Genomic DNA, 10,068 nt, shown 5'->3' with positions numbered 1-10,068 from the left:
ATTGTTCCTAAATGGATAGTAAATGAGATGTGTCTCATCTCGTCTTCTACCGTCAGAGACAGATCATATACAGTACAGAAGGATCCTGACAGATTGCAGTTGTCATGCTGATGCTGTCACTGGCCTGGTGCTGAAGAGGTTAATGATTTATGGAGAATGGTGGGATGCCCAGAGTGGCCCTTGGTTAATGTCCACCTCTCTCACAGGGCTACTTCTGGGGTCTGCCTGCCCACAGCCTGCCCAGGCAGCTCCACAGTAGGGGGACCTGCCTGACTCTGCTGGCCTCCAGCTAAACTCTTGGTTCCCAGCAGGGTAGGAGACCCATGCTCTCTTCAAGGCCTGTGAATGGATTCAAAGAGCTGTGTAGGAGGGACTGAGGAGACTGATGAGGAGCTGCTGAGGAGATTCACAAGGAGCAGAAAGTAGCAAACAAAGTTAAATTACTTCAAAATATATTATATAAATCAGCACTTCACAATCAAACAAATCACAGGATAGGACAACTGCTAATAAGTGTATCTGTAATAAGAGTTTAGTAAAGAGTAGTTAGTATTTTATTTAAAAGAATGTATTGCACCAAGTATCAGTTAAATTTGTGTCATTAGCCATGTGTCAGTGTACTAATATGGATTCAATGTGCACTGAGGGGTTAAGTAATTTGTTTATATTTGTAGTGCAGTCATTTACCTGTAGCAAATTGTATCCTAGCAATGGTAGTTTTTGTCAGAAAGTACAGTATACCAATGTGGATGCACACTGGTATACACAAAGGTATAAATATGCAATATCCTTCTTTGCATATCTGGGTATTATTCTACACAATCAGGATCTACCCTGAACTGTGAACTACTGAAAGCATCAGATGCATTTAGAGTAAAAATGATATAAATGCAGTCAATCCTAGCTGGTGGCTTTGCTCTTTCTGTTGTGGATATGACTGTGAACGTATCTATTGAATAGATCCGGGGCAGAGGCTGGGTGTGAGGCAGACCGGGTGATGGATAGCAGAGGGGCCTGTCATCTTATGCCTCACCCTACCCTCATTAAACTGTAAATCTTTCACAACAACACCCACAGAACAATGGGAGAAGGGATCATCCTTGTAACTCTACCTGGTGCAACAATGAAGATGCTTGCTGAAAACATTTCTGTGAGGGGCCACAAAATAGCCTCAATACCTCATTCATCCTGTATAAATGTTAGACAAATCCTTCATGGGACAAATGCAGGTGCCATGAAATACAACAATCTGTAAAGAATATCTGTTTATTTGACATGCTGATAACAGTTATACAGATGTAGGATATTAATTTGAGCCAGTTTGCTACATAAAAAAAAAAATGCAGCAACAGGAAATGTTCATTATTATGTGGATTCTATTTAATGAACATTTTTTGTAGGGGTTGATAAAACATTTCGAAAGGGAAAATAAAGTATGAAATGTCAAAGTGGAAATTACAAACTTCAAATAAACCTTTTTAAACCTCAAATACAATAAATGTTTAAAATGTCCTCCATGGCAGGATAGTTCTCCTGCAACAGGTTGATCAAATTAAGATCCTACATCTGTATTAGGGAAATTTTATCTTATCAATTAGTAAGACTGAGGGGTCAAGTCAATTGACCTCATGTTGCAGTAGGCCTACCCATGAAGATAACTTTTCCCATGTAATCAAATAAAATCAGTGTTTGAGCGACTGGAAAAACACCATGATTGATGCATGTGTTGAACTGACAGTATTTATGTAAAACACACATATTGCAAACCTTGCATAGGCAGGTTTAATCCAATCCAGCCCAGGAGAGGGTTATAATGTCAGTGATACGGAACAGACCTAGGACAATTAATCATCAACAGTGACTTAGTGAAATTAATTTATCTCAAATCTAAAATAACTGAGAAATGTGGGACTATTTGATAAGGTTAGTCTTGTGATTTTAATGATTTCTTCTAGACCCTTCATGATATGAGAAGCATCTTCTCCATATAATGAAGACAGGTACACAATTGACATACTTACGGTAAACCTGCCAAGAGCCTTGGCATCATGTTCCATGGATGCAAGGCTAAACATTTTGAGTTTGACAGAAGCACAGCAGCGACATCTTGTGGAGAAGAAAAACTGTGACCCGGAAGATCCGTCACTGCCGACGATTTTTTTGTAGTCACAGACAACTGTTATCAAGATGGCGTTACGGCCAGGATCTGGGGGAGGTGGCAGGTACTTATTTTATGTGTGTAAAAAAAAAAAAAAGAAGAAATGAGTCCATTATTTGTCTGACGGTATTCTGCACTTGATCGCTGTGGTTTAAGTTGTTCGAAAATTCTATTTACATACGGAATAGCGAGTGAAGAATGAGCGTTTCTGGTAGGCGAGACAGGCAGCTAATAATGTTACCTTACCTAAATTAGCTAACTATCATAGGAATGTAGCTTTGGTGAAGTGCTAACGGTAGCTGTACTGTGTTACATATTTGCTGGCTGTCGAATAATAATAGCCAATAATAACATGAACAATATGGTATAGCTGATATAAGGCGTATTTGCAGCACGGTAATGTAGTTTTCTAACTAGCCATCCAGCTAACGTTAGCTAGTAGCCGGGTCAGTTGAGTTGTCAGATGTTGTTTGCTAGCTAACGTTACTGTAACGCTAACTAGCTTGTGCAAACAGCCTGCCTGTCCATACCTGTGCTAAGATGATTCGATACCTAAACACAACATTTTCAGATTGTTGGATTGAGCTGACAAGGTGGTGAGATAACATAGCCCGAGCTAATAAGGTAGCAACTAACGTTATACATCAGAGCATCCACACATTCTCTCCAACCTCCTTCAATGGTGATGGTGCTTTCAAGACAACTGGGAACTCGTATAAAACCGAGGTAAAATCCCATGAGATGTTATCCCTAAATGTTCAAGCACTAAAGCAGCTAACCCGTGCTGCCATGGTGAATCTTCCTGGACAAAGTTGATGTTTGATCAGATGTGGGATGACATGACGTGCAAGCTGCCATGGCCTTATACTTTCAGTGGCCAAATCTAGGCTTTATCATGATCTCCTCTCACCTGCTTATAGCCTAGATCTCCCTCATGAAAGATAAATCCATGCTCAGACTAAAAACGTTGCTTTTCTGATCTTTGCTTCTGGTCTGATATTATAATAGATCTATTGTAGTTCAGTCAGTCAGCTCTAACACTAGAACCACCATAGGCCAACAAACACTGATGTTTGTATTTGTATTTTTTTTATTTATTGCCCCCCCTCCCAAAAAAAAGCAAGGTCTTGAGCCTGCCTTGACTTTTCCTAAATGTTTTTAACTGTTTTCTCACACCTATTCCCAACTTAACACGCCGAGACAATGCACTGTAGAATGTTGGTACCCACCCAGGCGCTAATGCGTATCTCCTTACTGGATGAATGGGTGATAATTGTGCACATTTACTTAACAATTTAATAAAAAATTAGGCCTAACTGAATGATAAGGAGGCTGAAGAGGTTGATTTAATTTGGAAAGACAATATTGTAATGATGAGTTTGTGTTACGCCTATTTATCAGCGTTGGCACTCATGTTTATGGCAAATAATTTGACCGGGCACAGTAGGTTAATTTAATTTTCTTTTGATGTTTTACTTTGCTAAAAAGAAGCTGTTACAGTACTGAGTTATTTATTTATTTAACTATATTATTAATCACATTTATTGTAAGGGAAATGAAAACATGCTATGTGCTGCACTAGGCCTTGAGAATAATGCAAAACTTGTCCGTGGCTATCCAAGGGGAAACAAACGATGCCAGTCAGCCCGCGTAGCCGGCCCATCGAAACTACACCTAAACTATACCAAAACTAATTTCACGCACAATAAGAGTTAGCCTATAGACATAGCCTATAGACAAGATTAAATTGACAATAGTCTGAGTGATAATATTATCAGTTGTCAAATTGTACAATGAAGAGATGGGTGGGTGCATCTTCAGAGTCACATGTGTGTAAAAACATTTTTGCTTTCTATATAGTATCAGAAAGACATATTCTGCAGTTTCTATGATACCGTTGTCAAGTAACTCAATTCAAGAGGTGCAGCTCTATTTTTCGAATATCACTTTTTCCAAGAATATTTGTGTTGTCCATGCGTTCAACATTGCTCTGGCAACTAAGCAAAGACTAGTAACATAATACATGTAAAATATGTTATTCTATTTTCTTTTAAATACTTTTTCTTATTTCTGCGATGTTTCTATAGACCTACCGAAACAAAATTATAATAGAGTTCTTTGTGATGGACTTACTTATAGCCTAAAATAACAAACTAATGAAAATGCTATTATGTTCTTTGAAATAATAGTTTTTTTAGTTTTCTAATGTTACCTAAGACCTTTAAAAGCACAACCAAATGATTATTCTTCCGAAAGCATATATGAAATGTATTTATTAGACTTTTAAAATGTTAATGAGGCATTGGCTGGAAGTGTCGAATTTACTTTAGGCCTACGTTTTTTTATTGTTATATTTAGTCATATATTTTCACCAATATTTCTTCATGCAATTCATGCTTTACAATTGTTTATGCGCTATTATTCAAGTCTAGGTGCTTGATATGAATCTGATGAATATCCTAAAAGGATAAAAGTTAAGTTCTCAATGTTCTCTAGTGTGTTTAAAAAATATATATATTTCACCTTTATTTAACCAGGTAGGTCAGTTGAGAACAAGTTCTCATTTACAACTGCGACCTGGCCAAGATAAAGCAAAGCAGTGCGACAAAGACACTGCCGACAAAAACAACACAGAGTTACACATAAACAAACGTACAGTCAATAACACAATAGAAAAATCTATGTACGGTGTGTGCAAATATAGAAGAGTAGGGAGGTAAGGCAATAAATAGGACATAGAGGTGAAATAATTACAATTTAGCGTTAACACTGGAGTGATAGATGTGCAGATGACAATGTGCAAGTAGAGATTCTGGGGTGCAAAAGAGAAAGAGGATAAATAACAATATGGGGATGAGGTAGTTGGGTGTGCTAGTTACAGATTGGCTGTTTACAAGTACAGTGATCGGTTAGCTGCTCTGACAGCTGATTCTTAAAGTTAGAGAGGGAGATATAAGTCTCCAGCTTCAGTGATTTTTGCAATTAGTTTCAGTCATTGGCAGCAGAGAACTGGAAGGAAAGGCGGCCAAAGGGAGTGTTGGCTTTGGGGATGACCAGTGAAATATACCTGCTGGAGCATGTGCTACGGGTAGGTGTTGCTATGGTGACCAGTGAGCTGAGATAAGGTGTGGCGTTACCTAGCAAAGACTTATTGACGAATATGTAGTGAGGACCAGCCAACGAGAGCATACAGATCGCAGTGTATATGCAGTATATGGCGCTTTGGTGACAAAACGGATGGCACTGTAATAGACTACATCCAGTTTCCTGAGTAGAGTGTGGGGGGCTATTTTGTAAATGACATCGCAAAGTCAAGGATCGGTAGGATAGTCAGTTTTATGAGGGTATGTTTGGCAGCATGAGTGAAGGAGGCTTTGTTGCGAAATAGGAAGCCGATTCTAGATTTAATTTTGGATTGGAGATGCTTAATGTGAGTCTGGAAGGAGAGTTTACAGTCTAACCTAGGTATTTGTAGTTGTCCACATATTTTAAGTCAGAACCGTCCAGAGTAGTGATGCTAGTCGGGCGGGCAGGTGTGGGCAGCAATTGGTTGAAGAGCATGCCCTTAGTTTTACTAGCATTTAAGAGAAGTTGGAGGCCACGGAAGGAGTGTTGCATGGCATTGAAGCTCATTTGGAGGTTTGTTAACAGAGTGTCCAAAGAAGGGCCAGATATATACAGAATGGTGTTTTCTGCGTAGAGGTGGATCAGCGAATCACCAGCGTACTTCTAGGCTGAAAGGCCAGGCAGTTCAAGTGTTAAACCTGAGCTGTTGTAGTGAAATAAGGCTTTGGTTTTAAATCTCCTCTCAGTTATTAGTGATTGAAGTAGAGGTCTATGATAAATGGTAAATATTTAGTTAAATCTTGAGTCCTGCTGACTCCTGCATGAGCCTGTTGATATTGGTGAAGCAGCAGCTCGTCCTACAGTGGAGATGAAAAGGCTCGCCTCATGACTTTTTCATCACCAGCTTGGGCCTGAGCTGAGCAGTGTGAATAATGAATGTCTGCCTGCTACATGCCTCTGAACCCGACCAGCCAGGTGATACAGATACTGCAGCTGAGGAAACCAAATAGTTTAAGATTAGGTTTACAGATTAGGCTGGCCAGAGTAGCCTATCTCACATATGGTCTCATAGAAAATAACAGGTGATGTTTGTCTCTGGCTAACAAATGTTCTGGAGACATTTCTTGTCCTGGCATTGGTGTACTTTAAGTCCATTGGTGGGGGTCAGATATAGGTGAAGTGCTGATTTAGAGTGCTGAGCAGCTGAACTAATCCATATTGAAACCTAAGATCTGTAGAGAAGACTTTCTCTGGTTCTATAGGTATTATTCAGGCCTCTCCCCCTTCCCTATTAGTGAGGAGTGTATAAAATCAAATCAAACTTTATTTGTCACATGCGCCGAATACAACAAGTGTTGACTTTACCATGACATTCGTACTTACAGGCCCTTAATCAACAGTGCAGTTAAAGAAGAGTGGTCTCAGATCAGCGAACGTGACCGGGGCTAGCTGTGTATAGCTCTGCTGTGTTGTGTATGACTGATAGTGTGTGGTGTAGGCATGCTACTTGATGACAGAATGTGGCACACTGAGCCAGGGAAGAGGAGCAGGCAAGCGATGTGCTGGCAGCAAGCCTGGAAATAATGAAACCCATCCTGATACCAGGCTGTCAACAGGAGCCAGAGGCATGAATCTACTCTTCATTGACCCTGCTGCCTGGCATAGCACTGATGTTATGTCCCAAATGGCACCCTATCATCTATGCAGTGCACTACTTTTGACCAGAAAGTCTGACATATCATGGGTCTAAGAAAAGAAAAGATGGCGCCGAAGAACATGGCTGACGTAGTACATTCTCCCAACCAATTTTTTTTGCATTTTGTGTATTGTGTACATAATGTTGCTGCTACCGTCTCTTATGACCGAAAATAGCTTCTGGACATAAGAAAAGCGATTTCTCACCGCGAACTGGAAGAACATTTTCCTTTAACGAGTCCGACGAGGAGGATATCATGCTTTCACTGGAACGGGCCCAGATCCACGCCTTTTGCGTGAAGAAAAGACGCCGGGAAAGTAGACGCAGATAGGGGATCCTTCTGAGAAGCCGGAGGCAAGCGAATAAGCTCCCAATGCCTTCCATTCTCCTTGCTAACATACAATCGTTATAAAATAAAATTGATGACCTACTATTAAGATTATCCTACCAACGGGACATTAAAACTGTAACATCTTATGTTTCGCGGAGAAGTGGCTGGATGAAGAAGCAGACAATATAGAACTGGCAGGATTTTCCATGCACCGGCAGAACAGAGACGCTACCTCTGGTAAGACGAGGGGTAGGAGGGTGTGTCTTTTTGTCATTAACAGCTGGTGCGTGATGTCTAATATTAAGGAAGTCTCGAGGTATTGCTCGCCTGAGGTAGAGTACCTTATGTTAAGTTGTCGACCACACTATCTACCAAGAGAGTTCTCATCTGTATTATTCGTAGCTACAGGACTGTTTTACTAGCAATTGTTAGAAAACAGACTGGAATATGTTCCGGGATTCATCCAATGGCATTGAAGAATACACCACCTCAGTCATCGGCTTCATCAATAAGTGCATCAATGACGTCAAAACATATCCCAACCAGAAGCCATGGATTACAGGCAACATCAGCATCAAGCTAAAGTCTAGAGCTGCCGCTTTCAAGGAGCGGGAGACTAATCCGGACGCTTATAAGGAATCCCGCTATGCCCTCAGACGAACCATCAAACAAGCAAAGTGTCAATACAGGATTAAGAATGAATCCTACTACACCAGCTCTGACGCTCGTCGGATGTGACAGGGCTTGAAAACTACTACAGACTACAAAGGGAAACCCAGATGCGAGCTACCCAGTGATGCGAGCCTACCAGACAGGCTAAATGCCTTTTATGCTCACTTCGAGGCAAGCAACTCTGAAGCATACACGAAAGCACCATCTGTTCTGGATGACTGTGTGATAATGCTCTCGGTAGCCGATGTGAACAAACCCTTTAAACGGGTCAACATTCACAAAGCCACTGGGCCAGACGGATTACCAGGACGTATACTCAAAGCATGCGTGGACCAACTGTCAAGTGTCTTCACTGACATTTTCAACCTCTCCCTGACTGAGTCTGTAATACTTACATGGTTCAAGCAGACCACCATAGTCCCTGGACCCAAGGAAGCGAAGGTAACCTGCCTAAATGATTACCGCCCTGTGGCACTCACGTCGGTAGCCATGAAGTACTTTGAAAGGCTGGTCATGGCTCACATCAACAGCATCCTCCCGGACACCCTAGACCCACTTCAATTCGCATACCGCCCCAACAGATCCACAGATGACGCAATCTCAATGGCATTCAACACTGCCTTTTCTCACCTGGACAAAAGGAACAGCTATGTGAGAATGCTGGTCATCGACTACAGCTCAGCGTTCAACACCATAGTGCCCACGAAGCTCATCACTAAGCTAAGGACACTGGAACTGAATACCTCCCTCTGCATCTGGATCCTGGACTTCCTGATGGGCTTCTCCCAGGTGGTAAGAGTAGGCAACAAGACTCTGCCACACTGATCCTTAACACTGGGGCCCCTCAAGGGTGTGTACTTAGTCTGCTCCTGTATTCCCTGTTCACCCACGACTGTGTGGCCAAACACGACTCCAACACCATCATTAGGTTTGCTGACGACACAACAGTGGTAGGCCTGATCACCGACAACGATGAGACGGCCTATAGGGAGGAGGTCAGAGAACTGGCAGTGTGGTGCCAGGACAACAACCTCTCCCTCAATGTGAGCAAGACAACGGAGCTGATTGTGGACTACAGGAAAAGGCGGGCCGAACAGGCCCCCATTAACATCGAAGGGGCTGTAGTGGAGCGGGTCGAGAGTTTCAAGTTCCTTGGTGTGCACATCATTATGGTGCAAACATAGTCAAGCCAGTCGTGAAGAGGGCACAACAAAACCATTTCCCCCTCAGAAAAGATTTGTCATTGGCCCCCAGATCCTCAAAAGGTACTACAGCTGCACCATTGAGAACATCCGGACCAGTTGCATCACCGCCTGGTATGGAAACTGCTCGGCATCTGACTGTAAGGCGCTAGAGGGTAGTGTGAACAACCCAGTACATCACTGGGGCCAAGCTTCCTGCCATCCAGGACCTATATAATAGGCAGTGTCAGAGGAAAGCCCATAAAATTGTCAGCCAAGTCTAGGACCAAAAGGCTCCTCAACAGCTTCTACCCCCAAGCCATTAGACTGCTGAACAACTCATAAAAATTGCCACGGACAATTTACATTGACCCTACATTGACCCATTGACACTTGTTGTATTTGGCGCATGTGGCAAATAAAGTATGATTTGACTAGCACACCACTAGGCCTATAGGGAGTTGCGATAGGAGAGCTGTACTATAGCAACATGTACTAGATCACTTTTGGAGTTCTGTTGAGCTTGTGGGAAAACCTCAGCTAAATGTAGCATTAATCTTCATTCAAAGTGGTTGGATGAGTGAGACTGAGAAATTGTACTTGGATGAATTGCTCAAGACAGGTTCATAGTTAAGTATCATATTAATGTTTGAAAGCCGAGCTGTTTAATCTGATTTTGGGAGGGTACATGACTAAGATGTAGGACAACAACCTAGCTAATAGGACAACTGGTGCTTCCAGAACTTTCAGTGTGCACATTATTCATTAATTGTGTCCAAAATGCCAAGAGAATTTAAAGTATGAAAGGCTTCAAAAGTATGGTTTACATTAGGTTACTGTGCAGTGAGTGCACATTGCAATAGATAGATGCACTACATAATTTAAGGCTCATATTAGGTGTTCATTAATATTGAATGATCAGTGCTTTTGTTGAAATTTGTTACCAGAGTGAAAAGAAGTAAGC

General features: G+C 41.7%; 1 protein-coding gene across 9 annotated transcripts in view; it reads left to right on the top strand.

Annotated features, from left to right (window-relative positions):
- Window positions 1-2,135: 2,135 nt before the first annotated feature.
- synrg (synergin, gamma) overlaps window positions 2,136-10,068 on the top strand; it is a 47,494-nt gene continuing 39,561 nt past the window's right edge. For all 9 annotated transcript variants that reach the window (XM_052467623.1, XM_052467622.1, XM_052467621.1 and 6 more), the window contains exon 1: window positions 2,136-2,222. In XM_052467623.1, the coding sequence (XP_052323583.1) occupies window positions 2,188-2,222 (35 nt within the window). In that variant the 5' untranslated portion in view covers window positions 2,136-2,187. The remainder of the gene's footprint in view (window positions 2,223-10,068) is intronic.

This window comes from Oncorhynchus keta, chromosome 18, assembly GCF_023373465.1.
Source record: "Oncorhynchus keta strain PuntledgeMale-10-30-2019 chromosome 18, Oket_V2, whole genome shotgun sequence".
NCBI lineage: Eukaryota > Metazoa > Chordata > Actinopteri > Salmoniformes > Salmonidae > Oncorhynchus > Oncorhynchus keta.
Note: the sequence above shows the minus strand (reverse complement) of the source record. Positions and strands in the feature narration are given on the sequence as shown.